Source organism: Sinohyriopsis cumingii, chromosome 15 (genome assembly GCF_028554795.1).
Source record: "Sinohyriopsis cumingii isolate HCF-2022 chromosome 15, ASM2855479v2, whole genome shotgun sequence".
Classification (NCBI taxonomy): Eukaryota; Metazoa; Mollusca; class Bivalvia; order Unionida; family Unionidae; genus Sinohyriopsis; species Sinohyriopsis cumingii.
Window position 1 is genome coordinate 59635508 of NC_142975.1, and position 14562 is coordinate 59650069.

A 14562-nucleotide genomic window follows, 5' to 3' on the forward strand; every position below is an offset into this window, starting at 1 on the left:
CGTGGATATATATCAGAGTTCGATCAGAACAGTGTTAGGATGGCCTGAAATCTCACCGCCGGAAATACCGATACCACCTGAACCGAAAAAGTCTGATTATACCACGTTTGATAAAAATTATAATACAAATATTGAACATTCTATCATTCGACTCATATTCTCTGGCCCAAGATTTGATTTAATATTCACGGATGGGTTTGAGTTTAAAATTCATGATAACTTGATAGTAGGCAATTACCTAGTGGGTTTTACGAAACCTACGAAGCGGCTAGAATACCAGCATGGATCTATGACGGAGAGCTTTATACGGTACCTATTATGGAAGAAATACTAACCGATGTGGAACTCAAGTACAAGATAGCTCGAAATGGACTACATAAGTATTTCACGATGATTCCACAAGATCGTGAAGAAATCATTTCCACGTTAAGTTTTTTAAATCAGCTCATGCTACGTTACGAACTCATCATTCAGACAAGGGGTAATGTGCACTAAGGATGATAAAGCTAAGCAATTTTTTCTCGATCATTACAATATTAAAAGAGGATCTGCTAAATTTTAAATTTCTTGCTGATCGTTCAGACGCATTTAAAAAGTCCATAGATAATATAATCGATAATTACTTTTTTGAAATACTTACACGGTACAAAGAAACACTGCCGGCGGCAACTATTCTCTGACACAATAGTCTAACTTTCGTTTTCGATCGCTTCACGACCTGACACGAGTATTAATTATCTTCTTTGCTTCATATTCAAGAGATAATTCCGATCTAACTTTTTCAATTGCACGAGACAACGAAACAAATTCCTTTATTCGCGTTTCTTCTACTGTGGCTAGTGACTGACACATAGTCGTCTGAATCTTCTTTATAAATCTATATTGTGATGGCAGAATATATCTTCCTTCATGTTTAGCTTGCTGCAGTTTTTCAAAATCAGAAAGAATGTTTTCAGGATTTAGTTCATCGGTCATATGTATTTATACAATAGACGGTTCGCCACATTTTTTAATAGCAACATCATTGATATTTTCGTAATTCATTATTATATATACCGAATATTATATGTTTAAAAGAAAAATATTTTAGACCAAAACTAAATAGTAACTATGATGAGCGGTCACCATTTCATGGGTCCGTGCTGTTTATTTTGGGAGCGAAATGCATTCGTGTACACCCCCCCAAGATCAAATCGCGGGGTAGTGCAAATGACGCACTCACCACGTATTTGACGTGATGAGGGAGATGTACACGGGCTGATGGCGCCCCCACTATATATAAAAATCCTATAAAATGGTACAGTCGATAATTTGCCTGTTACGAGATTCGAAACTCTGACTTCTGAACAAGAATCAGCTGCTTTACCACTGTGCCATGGCTCTAATCTACTGGTATATGATTTAAAAATTATTATGTAGTTAACCGTTTACAGACAGTTAACAATTTTCAGCTGAATTTTATTTCTGAATACACAAATTCAAGTTTGTACCCAATAAGTCAGATTTGATAATATATATACCCGAAAAAAACCAAATATATTGTCTGTGATAAAACTATTATTTATCGTAAATAAACGATTATGCCTACCTGTACTGACAATCCTTGATAAAATCTACAGGAAGTAATTGCATACTTCCGTGTTAATCTTACAGGTAAAACAGAGAATTATTTACCCGTACAAGCGTGTATACAATAGACGGTTCGCCACAAACCCTGTTTCGATTGCAAAAAGATAATAGAACTTGAAATTTATTTATTTTCTGTATAATATATTACCTGTAAAATTGTAATGACGTGTATTGCGCAATCTTCTGAAATCAAGGTAGGTAACTCCATCATTGACTTTTACACAATGGCGGCAAAGTTATTCCGTTATCTGTATCTAGCACCAATGGAATATAAGAGAACGAAATCCAATTTCCAAACCGGTATGAAAACGACGATTTAATTATATTTTCTGCAACACGTTGGACCGAACATGGATGAATACCAAAATGTCTGCCAGCTGCATACATTGATTGAGATATTATTTCCTCGCCGCTTTCTACATTGACAGATTTAATCGCTCTCTTTCCGACCAGTATTTCCCCGTGCAGAATTCTCACTCTGTGTGATAGCTTGAAGATTCTGTCCAGAATTATTAAGTTTATTTCTGTCAATATGATCGATTACAAGACCGTATTTGATCTCCGCGTAAAAAGCCTCGAATACAAACCTGTGATTTTATTAAGGTTTATTTCCATTAGCAGTAAACACGAGATAACCAGAATTATTAACTACACCAACTTGTTTCTTTAGCCGACAATGTCTAATTACCCCATCACGATTTGCTTCATAATCCTTGACGGTCTGAAAAATTCTTTTTGCTCCATTATATATAATGTATTTGTCTAAATCATAATTTGTCTGAGAACTTATTTAAATAATCATCTTCACGTTTTATAACGCTGTCACTGTCATTATCTTTCTTGTCATACTATCTTTTAAGTTCCCTGTATCGCTTACACCACAACGAGCACATAACTGTGTCTTTCCCCAGACTCCGACACCACATCGGAGACATGGTATTGGTCCTAAACTACCATTACGAACACACTGTGAATGTTGCCCGCATAATTCTTTTACACATGATTTGCCACATAGAGTTACAGATCGTATCATAAGCCGTTTACACTGATTCATTATATGACAGACTAACCCCTGACTCGCGGAGGCTACCTCTGACTGATCTGATTGATATTATCAGGGATGCCAAAAAAGAATTTCGTGATGATGAAGCATCTCACGTGTGGTCTACATTCAAAATTATACGCATGGACGAAGTCACTGATGCTACAATGAACGATACACTAGCGAAAGCGATTATCGATTTCCCCAATCAGAAACACCTTCTCAGAATAAAGTTTATTGAGCAAGCAGATTTCGATACGTGGATTATCCGTGACAAACGTGATCCTGTCCTTGCTAATGGAAAAACCGCGGTGTTAAGTAAGATTCCAAACCAGGAATGTTAACTGGGATTAATGGACCATATTACGCTCGATTGTATCCCGTGACAGCGGTTGTTTATGGAATTTATCAACTAAATGATAGTCCTAACATTAATGATCTTGCCCCGATGAGATTTTCATCGTTGAATTGTGTAGCCGAGCGAGTAATAGAACATTTTAAAAATGCGAAGGGTGGAAACGGTTTAACTGATCTGCGACGTTAAAAAATAGCGAAGTGGGCCAAGCAGGTCAAAGATACCGGAGCGACAATAAATGATGTCGCCGAGTTATTAAGTAAATTAAAATTTACAATAACTGTAAAACCGTTAACGGGAGAGGTTTTATATGAATCAGCGAATAAGGGAAATGGAACAGACAATTGAAATTATTGATCATAACGCTCACGCGTGGACCTCCGCGGTAACAATATTTCCACGAGATCGTAACGTGAGAATTTACTCCCCAGAAGGTACGTTTGACTTTATTAAACAGATAAGTAAAAGCTATCCCGTGCCAGTGTGGTTGTTTAAGAGTTCCGAGGATGAAAAATATGATCAATTTGTAAGACCCAACGGTGATTTATGTCGTAAAGAACCTCTCCAACTCGCAATGAGAAAACTCGTGGAAAGATATTCAGAAAGTACTGAGGAATTATTAACTAATTGTTTTACAGTTCCGTCAGTTGCTCGGGATGGGTAAGTGTGCTGGTTATTTTAAAGGATTCAGACATCCTACAAACGAGATGACACGAGTGGCGATTAATGGTCCATTACCCGATTTTGACCTTACAGGATTCGCTCGTGTAGTGTCGTTTGAATTTGCTAAGAATCTTCATCCGTGTGGTTATGTTTGGTTTGGTAGACACTTCTCGGAGCGACGCTGGGCACCAATAGTGTTATTAAGATATATGCTTGACAATCGCGTATTAATGTCTTTGACGGTCAGTGAAGCAATTATATCATATCGGACGCAGATCTCGGTTTGGTTACCAACACTGGAGCGTATCCGTGTAGATAAGGTCATCGAAGAATATAAGCGGGAATGTCCAAATACTCATGTTGATGTCATCGTCGATAATGCTCCTAATATTCCCAGCAACAATGAAAAAACCGCAAAAGATCTCAGTAGAACAATAATTGGTAAATTTACTCAGGGTGGTGCATATGATCATAAACGGCATCACTCACGATTGATTATGGATGATTTTGAATTAGATTTTATAATTGATGATGCCGCTGCGAGAAATATATTTTGTAATCGGGAAGACGCTTACTTGTCTGATGGAACACGGTTGGGCACAATTGTTAGTTACACTGATGGAGAATCTCCTCAGTATACACATCTAAGATCTTCAATGCTCGCTTATGTTTCTATAAATTTGCTATCGATGGTAAATAGATTTCCTGACGCTGCAGTTAGAGTTGCAACGGATTCATTTTACTTGAATAAAAAATATTCAGAATTACTGGCTCGTTTCACAAGCACTGATGAATCATGGAGTTCGTGAAGAATAAAAAAGGAAATGTTACATTGTTATTGTGAATCCGCAAATGTTGCGGTTAAAGATAATTATCGCAGCGATCAGATATCAGAATTCTCGTCGGAGCCATCCGTGTATGATCCAGTATCCAGACACAAAACGGTTTATTTGAACAGACCGGGAGTTCTGGTAAGACAACTCGAGTAATCGAATTATTTCGACAGAAACACGATGATATAATTGTGCTAACACCAACACACATACTTGCCAACACACATACTTATCACGGTCTGAAAATTAATGTGCGGCGATCACGGCCAACCACCACCGTTTGTTGGACCATCTCCACACGATTGGTTGAAGAATTTTGTTGATTATTACTCGGAGATAACTGATGATCACAGATCTCTTGATGCAGAATTAAAGGAATTAAAAAAAATTAATCAGATTACAACCGAACAAAATTCAATGTGAAATAGCGCGTAAAATAATTTCAGAAACTTCTATGAACGAATTTCTACAAACATGGAGACCAAACGATTTGATAGAGGCAAGTAGAAAGACAGAGACACACTACAACAGCGGTTGTTTCAGTTACATAAAGAAAACTTTCCAACGTTGCCAGTGCCGCTGTGTTATCGACCAGCTGATACGCGACGGCAGAATATTGACGTTGATATACCAGGACAGACCGAATTAATCAAACAGAATCTCGTATTAAATGATATTGTCGCAGTTGATGTCAGTGTTATTGAAGATGCTCTCCGTGGACGCTAGGATACGCAATGACGATTCACTCATCTCAATGATTAACTATTACTGATACAGTTGTTTGGATCGTTGATAATCGTATCGAATGGTCGAACTTAGTTTATCTTGCAGTGTCTCGAGTTAGAAAAATATCTCAACTGCGGAGAATCGTCTTGGACGAGTCAGTGATCAACGATGATATTGACAACGATATAATAAGAAAAAAATTGGCTGGTTATAAACAAAGTGACAAAAATAAAAATAAACGCGATTTTGATCTTGACGTTGAATTTATCAATGCGCTGAAACAACGGCAGAATAATCACTGTGCAAGTTGTAATTGTATAATGTTATTTTAGTACTCGAGTAATAATCCAAGACAATTTACCGTAGATAGAAAAGATAACAGCCGTGGTCATACACGAGCAAATATGATGCTGACCTGTCTTGAATGTAATTGACGTAGGGGTGCTAGTTAAGTGATCGCGGTGGTAATTATGTGTCTTCGGGAATTACTTGTAATTGTTCACGTGTAAATCCACGTTGAGGAACAGTTGAATCAAGTCTGTAGATTGCGGGTCTACCCGTGGATCTTGTTATGTTAGATATCTTGTGTGTGGTAATACTCCAAATAGGATCAGTCGCTCTTTTTTTACCACCTTCAAGTTCACCGGGCTCATATAAATATCTTACAGTGTCATTGCCCAGCACTGGCTGTGTTGAAAAATCACGTCGTTGTACGGGTATATGTTTTTTTGTGAATGCGCTAATAGGTTTCATGTTGGTTGTTCGAGTAATCTCATTATTTAACGCGGTTATCACATTTGGTAATCATGCAGCCCATTCGCGAGATCTCTTGTCTTGAATGAATTCCTTCGCGTATTGATATCCAAATAACCGCTCAGCAAGTGTTCGATTAAATCGTTCAACAATTGCCTGATCGCGATGAATTGCAGTATGTCCTCGTCTGATGGTGACGTTCTGTTGTTTCATCAGCGATGTTACTGCACCTTGAAATTCTTTGCCAGGATCAGCTTGTAACAGCTGTGGTCATTGTAGACCACCTCGTTGATAAATTCGTTTAAACACGGAAGCTACCTCAGATGCTGTCTTTGTTGACAACGGTTCTGCTTCTTTGTAACTACTTGCAACGTCAACTACAGTTAGCGCGTACTTGTATGTTATTTAACGTCGTTGGATTTTAACGGTATCATGTGGTAGAAATAATATATCAGCTTGATGAACTTCATTAGGAACTCCAACATCAAAATGTGCAAAGTGAATTTGTTTAGGCGGTGGTAGGTAAATTTGCCATATTGCCTGTTCGGATAACCACTTTTTAGCAGTAACATGTGTAACTTTTGCTGCTTCAGCGAGTTTACTAATCGCTGCGTTACCTTTCCAATATCCTCTTGGGGAATAATAAATCGATTCCATTATAAATAATTACCAGCGCCTAGCGTTAATTTACCTTTCATCGCGGATCTTACAAACCAATTAGCAAAGGATTCCTTGAAGAATTTATTCGTAATGGAATTTAGCGCGTGAATTAATTTTACATCTGCTATGTGACTGTGCTGCAAAGCTTTACTTTTGTAAGCTACACCATGAGCATGTCACGCTTTATCAATAGCGTTTATTCGGGTTCCAGGACCATAGTAATTATATCCTGGAAGATGTTTTTCTCCTGGGTATTTAGCCCACGGAGCTCCCGGTAATTTTGTTAATGTTGCTGCAATATCACCTCCTCGTTTTTTTAATAGTATTATTTGACTTTGACTGTGAGGGAATAAATTTAAATTTCTTTGTACCGCATCGTTGACACTTACCCGTAACCGCTGATCTATTATTTTTTTGTTGTAATGGTTGTTAGATCACCTGTTGGGGTACGTGTCCTGCATTTCACACAATATAAATCCATATTCTTTTTATATATTTCTATAACATAGAAATCACTGACTTTTCTGCAACAAGAAAACAAGAACTAGTCAAGCATCATGCTTCGCTACCAAATTCTGTTCGTATGATTATGATTATCATAGGTCCATCTGGAAGTGGCAAAACATAAGTGCTACTCAGTTTGATAATGAAGTGGATGAAGTGGGATAAGTTGTATTTGGTAGCGCCATCAGTTGATGATTAGCGATGCTACGATGTACTTAAAGATTTTAATGGAAATGCAAAATCGTTATATGAGCGCGGTGACGATATTGTTGAATTTATCACTGATATCGATGAAGCGCCAAGTATTGATGATATTGATGGGTTTATTAACAATTTAGTCGTGTACGATGATTTAATGTTGGATACGCAATCAAATAATGCTAGAATATTTTCCAGAGGCAGGCACAAACACACTGATGTGATTTATGTAACCCAGCGGTATACACAAATACCAAAATTGATCAGAGATAATTGTAATATTCTTGCTGTGTTTAATGGAGATGATATTCACACGTTACGAACTATTCATCAGACCTGGTGTAGCGGTGATATGGACATAATTAAGTTTAGAAATTTATTTAGTCAGGCTCATTCAACCCCGCATGGATTTATAATAATACATTTACATGATCCTCGAGCACGATATCGAGTCGGCCTTGATATGATTTTTGGATAATATCAGCAGAGAGGGCGAACTCTCAACTTGACACCGACACGATCGCGTATTTTTCTTCGATGTATCGTGATTAGAAAAACCTATCAGCGATAGGCGGGTAAGCCAATTCGTCGTTGACAGGGTTGTCTTACGCTGGATATCACGGTTTTTTTGGGGGGTGGGGGGGTTGTTGAGATTTTCCAGGAAGGCCTATTTTGCGAAAATACGAGTGAACCATTTAGAGCTTGTCCACCCTCTCTGCTGCTAATTGTTTATAGGTTTTAAAATCTTTCCATTTTTTAAGTTTGATTATATGTCAAAAATGTAGTTCTGTTTACTAGGAACTCAAACTTTTTCCAGAAAATAGTTTGACCTTGACTGTTCATTTCTGTAAAGATAAGGCTGACTTGGTTCCCGATCTTAATTCAAATTTAGTAACAGTCACGTCAGCAAGTTATTTATTTCATTGATTTTTTTATGGGAGTATTAAGAGTGAGATCGTTGCTGTATTGGATACGTGACCCTAGGATTGTAAAAAGTTTTAGTGAAGTAAACAACTTTTTTCTCGGAGTAAAATTATTGGTTCTTATCAAGGTCATACTGGGACTACGTGATTTGTATATGTAACATTATCACGTGATCCTCTATTTCGTAATTCAGGTATTTCCAAAATTGCGCATTAAGTTAGTTTTATTAATAAGTCATACTTAGAGAGAATTTGGTCAGTCTGGGCTTAAAAACGCTAGATGTCAACTCGTTTTCTTCTGTTGAAGCTAGTTTTCGATTTATATATTAATTTTTCTTCAAATTATTTGGAAATATACATGTGTTCATACAGAATTCTTGAACAATATCATTTCTTAAAAATTTTATTTGGATTTCCAAAGCCGGAGGATTTTTTTATTGTGTTTTACAAGGAACTGTAGAAAACCACACCGTACCGGATACAGCATACGTCATCGCCTTCCATCTTGGATTCTTCGTTGGGACTCGAACTTGAAATCATTACAACATTGCATTATTAGGACTTAAATTTTATTCGTGGATTATTCTTGGATTATTTTTGGATTTGATTCTTAGAATCTTAAGTTCTTATTTTTTTTCTTCATTTCTACAGTATTTTTCCAGGGAAATGAATTATTTGTTAAACTTTTCAAAGCTTGTTGTTTTCACTCTTTCTTGTGTTGCTGTTTATTCGAGTCTAAACACGTAACATAAGATCAGTGACACAGCTGCGTAATGGTTCATGACAATTAGTCGCTGCTGGTGACTGAATAAACAATGATGATCGTAAACGATTACGCAGCCACCATTGTCAGGGTAGTAAATTCATACTTGTCTGTGTATTAAATTTATTACGGAGATGAGCTTAGCAATCTTGTTTAAGCGTTAGTAGAATTGCTCCAGTGGCTGGGGAACATGTAACTTCATTGGTCATAATGAATATGTGAGAAGACAATTGGGGCTGTCTGGGATCATCGATACTATTCTCCTGATGAACGTGTACCATATGAACGGAGCCGAATATAATTCCAATTTCAGGATAAAAGCATGTTATTATTACGTTTATTGAAGTCGAAGGATCTCTCGTGAAGCAAGATGGTAATCCATACACCAATGGGTAACGTAGTGGTTTTGCTAACAAGGGTGTGATGGCGTTATTTAACATCGCCCGACACAGCATAGACGGCAAGGAAATCGAAGCATGTCTGGACAACGTTGTCTTGGCAACGATAATACTTGGACTCGCACGATACTCAGATGATTGCCTTATCTGATGTCCTCCAAGGACATCACATATAATGCTGATGATCGCCCGTATAATATTCGAATGCCCAGAAATAATGCTAACAATGTCGATGCAGATGTCTGGGGTGCAGTCCATGACACTAATACAGCATTCAACGTGGGATTCGTAGCACATCCATTACAAATTAACACTCAGTATCAATTTAGTTTGTTATTCTACTGTCACATGTTTACTGATTTTGCAGGTGTGCTAGAAAAGTTATTTATGTGGCTAAACACGAAGTTGTCCTGACGCGACGTGGTACTGACGATGAGTAAATTTGGCACGCTGAAGGTGGTGATGCAGGCGCAACTCCAGCGCTATAAGGAAGGGTTACACTGGCAAAATTGTCGTTGTTGATTCACATCGTTTCAAGAAATACGACAGCTGAACTTGCAGATAAAAATCCCAATGGTGTTGACCTCCTTAATGTGACTGAGGTATCGCTGAGACTAAACAGGCATCAAGAACCATTCGAATAAGTCCTCGTATACTTTGAGCAGAACCATATCGCATGATCATACCCTAGACTAACGGGTTTCATAGGACGCAACCAGAATATTGAAACAGGACTCCAGATATCTCAGAAGAACTTCACAACGGGGTACCCAATTTATTACTTTTCCCTGGAACATCTGGATTTATTCAGACAGTACGTGGTTGACATGCACCTTGCAACGCCTCTAACTGAGAGACAGATGATTCATTACCACGTGGAACGCAAATCACGTCATGAATGGAAACTGATATTCGGGCTAGTTGCAAACCACTGACTCATCAAATAACTGTGCCTCAAATACGGCTCGTTTCGGCCATAAAAACGTTGAATTATGTAAGAAGCAGCATACAGCCGGACATTGGGTTACTTAGTAATCTAAAGACATACTTTGATCTGTAACTTCCACGCGTAGTTGCATCTGGACCGGGGATGTGGAAGGAAATAAAATGAGACGAGTATTTTCACTGTTTACCTGAACACAATGGCGTTTATCGAGTTACATTACACAGTGAGACAAAATTGATCGTTAGAGTCCAGCAATTTTTTTTCCAGCGATTTAAGACGTCGTCAATTTATAATGTTAACTTGTTTCTCATAGTGTTCTTCCCTTTCAGCTCGAATTTCGTCTAAGATACAAGCAAGTGTAACTTATTCTTTCAAGTCTATGTAGGTCTCAGATAGAGATGATTCATGAGGCGGTTTACAACAATCGTTGTTTTTTAGCTGTTGTGTCTTATCAAACGTTTCTACTGTGTAATCCGCGATAAGATTTTGAAGAAGAATATTGTACCTATCCTCGAGTTTTAATATCTCGCAGAGCTGATAGTATATTATCTCAACGTATAGGATTGTATGAAATTTATTTATTAAAATTATTTCTCAAAAGGATATAGTAAAGCGCCGATACTTTATTAATGACATACTATGATTACAGACACACATGAAAAATTTGACTGTTGCACGATTCCGGTATACAAATGTTTTCACGACACGCCCCACTTTTTGTTGCCATCTTCCGCGCCCAAGGAGATTAAAAATAGTAGACCATGGTGTCCCCTCCCAGCTGCTTCTTTAAGACCTGCGGCGTTAATCTACAGATGTTTGTCTATTGACAGTAATGCCTTACGAGTTATCAACAAGATATCGCAAGTGGACAGAACGAAGATCAAATTTCTAATACATTTTCTCATTCCAATGTTAAGTAGGTAAACAAAATTGAATACAGCTCTCTAAATATTTCACATGAAAAATGTCAAATTTTTCAAGCATTATTATTTTTTGTGGGGTTGTCAAATATTTCTCCACACTATGTAAAACATATTCGTTAGTTTTGTACCAAAACCTTCAGCTGCAATTTTTTGACTGACCTGTAAAATATGGTACGTCTTTGATAGATATACAATAGCCCTTAGACTCAATATGTTTTTCAACGCTATTTGTATAGACCATTGAAAGCACTGGTCATAATTTGAACCATTCTATTTATGAAAGGCTACGAACATTTGTCCTAAATAAATGTTTCAATGATCAGCAGGGTATTTTCGATACCTAATCTCTCTTGTTTGTTGGGGACATAGCGAATATCAAGGTCATTCGTTTACTTGTTTGTTGGGGACATAGCGAATATCAAGGTCATTCGTTTAATTGCTTGAAAGTTTCACGCATCCACATTGTTAATTGTATCATCTCTACTTTCAAATGCATGAAACAGCTTGTTTAGTTCATCAACTAAATAATCTAATAAACCCAAAGTCAAACGTCTGCTGCATATTTTGTTTACAAAGTAGTTCCTGGATGTACAAACACGTGTCGTGAAGCCGTTTATAGTATGGAAAAATTGTATGATTTTGAAATGATGAAGTTAACTGAAAATGTTTTTAGCATACAATAAAAAATGAAAACATTAAGTGATAAACTTTGATATGTTTTGTTGATCTCCGATTATCAAAATTTCATGGTTTTTCTTCATATTTTGCATCATCAATATTTTAAAATTAAAATTATCTTGTCATTTAGAGTTTACAAGTTACTCCTTTGCAGGTACTATTTGCTATTCTACTTGTATTACTGATTGTACTCAGCACCGTCATGTGCTGTTTGACTGCTGTTACTCTTTTCCTTTGGAAATTCAATTCGTTTCAAGTTGTTTATCTGTCATTGAAATAATGTTGAATGGCAAGCGATTTTAGTATTGTATGTGAACATTCTGCTTACGATAAACATCATTACGGTGAACATTTAGACGATGCTTCAGCTGCTTAGGATTTCAATTCTATTGATTTATTTAATCAAGCGATTGAAACTCAAACAGCTCTTGTATCCGAGTCTTTAATAGCTGAATATTTAACACAAACGAAACACGATATCAGGTAAGATAACGTAACTTTAAAAATTGAGGGAAAGCACTATAACACCAATGTGTAAGATGGGATTTTATATAGAGGTCTCTAAAACTGATCTTGAAAGACATATACAGCTAAATCTATAGCTGTGAAATAGGTGGACAAAGCTGTCCCCAATCTATGGTACGGACAAAATAAGGAAATGTATAGGCAGAACATGATGGAAAATAAAGCCAAGCCAATCGAGTCCAACAGCAGACTGAACATCTTTCAGCTGCAAACAAAATAGTCAGTGATCTGCTGTCGTTAAATGCGCCTGGAGATCTATGTTGTTTGTAGTACTGGTTACTCCAAACAAGCTGCATAGACTCACATATGTCGGTACGTTGTGATACGGCAGATGTTGGTCTTTACAGTCTACAGTTGGACTCGATTGGGCTTGACTTATAAGCGAGTACATGCAATAGCGTAATATTATGCTATCTTCTTACCTTTCAGTTTTCATCGTGCTTTCAAGCCTTATGATGCATGTAGGACTCGGAAAAAAACAGTACGTGTTTTATTCTATAATCATATGTATGTATGTATGTATGTATGTATGTATGTATGTATGTATGTATGTATGTATGTATGTATGTATGTATGCATATTTAATCTGCATCATTTTTTCATCATTATGTGTTATGTTTAAGATTATTTTGAGATTGGCATTGTATAACATCACGTTCACTGTGCACCTGACCAGTAACTTTCAATTTTGAAAACAAATAATATAGAGCTAAGACTTTCTCTGTGAGTGTGGTCATATATTAAGATCATTATCAATAGAAGTAAATGTTTTTTTGTTTGGGCCTGGGTCTAGAGTATTGTTATTCTCGATGGATTAACCTGTTGTATCTGATGTTTACCGGGGGCCCGGGGTGGCCGAGTGGTCTAAAGCGCTGTCCGTTACGTGGGTTCTAGTCTCGGATTCAGCCAATGTGGATATGTGAGAAAGCTTGCCAGTAGCTTCTCGTGGGTCGGTGGTTCTTTCCGGGGTTTTCCCGGGTTCTTCCTCCACCATTAATACTGGCCGCCATGTATAGCCTATCGTGTGCTGAAAAATGGCGTTAAACCCCACAACAATAAAAACAACAACAATAACTAATGTTTACCACATTCTTTATTATGACTTTAGTAATATATTTTGTCTTCTTGACGACCCAGACTGTTCTAGAATGGTAAATTCCTTTAAGTGACGTTGTTATCAGAAAATGATAATTGTGACAGGGGTCAGATAGAGGGTTTTATAATCTTGTTTACTTAAAAAATTGCTCATTGCGTCGATAACATCCGAAGCAGAAATCTTTAGTATTGTTGTGTTCAGTTTTTGTTTGGGTGGAACTATTTATTCAGATTATGATTTTCAGTAATTACAATGTGCTCAATAATATTTTGGATAGAAAAATGAATTTGTAATTGTAGTGAATTCAGACAAGGACATATTGGATTATATTACTGTGATTAAATGAAAGACTGCTAGTACATTATCACACTTCAGGTCACTGATACATTAGTACATTCAAGACTAAAGGCACATGAACACGATCAGAGCTGGATCTTATTTCGAACTCCATTGGAATGTAATTAGAACTTTATTTATTAAGATTGGTGATAGAACTATTCGAATTAATTGGAATTTAATTTGCAATACTGTAAATTCTTTTTAAAGTTTACGCTGTCTTCTAAGGAAATACAGTTTTTGTTGCATTTTAAAAAACATGATGGTTTTCGTTCTTTTCTGTTAATTAGTTTAAAACCACAGTCTTTATAGAGGAGCCCCGAGTGGCCGAGTGATCTAAAGTGCTCACCGTCCCGGATTACTGCCATCTCACCTCTGTCTGCGTGGGTTTGAGTTCAAGGCTCGACTAGCGTGGATACATGGGAAAGCCTGTCAGTAGCTTCTCGTGGGTCGGTGGTTTTTCCCTGGGTTTTCCAGGGTTCTTCCTCCACCAGTTATACTGGCCGCCATGTATAGCCTATCTTGTGCTGAAAAATGGCGTTAAACCCTAGAACAACAACAACAACAACAGTCTTTATAGTATGTATGTATGTATGTATGTATGTATTGAT

At 37.1% G+C, this 14562-nt stretch overlaps 1 protein-coding gene across 2 annotated transcripts in view; it reads left to right on the forward strand.

The window, feature by feature from the left end:
* The window catches only part of LOC149781885 (uncharacterized), a 52649-nt gene that overhangs the window by 15887 nt on the left and 22200 nt on the right, over positions 1 to 14562 (forward strand). For both annotated transcript variants that reach the window (XM_089936077.1, XM_089936078.1), the window contains exon 2: positions 12949 to 13000. In XM_089936077.1, coding sequence (XP_089792203.1) covers positions 12949 to 13000 — 52 coding nt within the window. The remainder of the gene's footprint in view (positions 1 to 12948; positions 13001 to 14562) is intronic.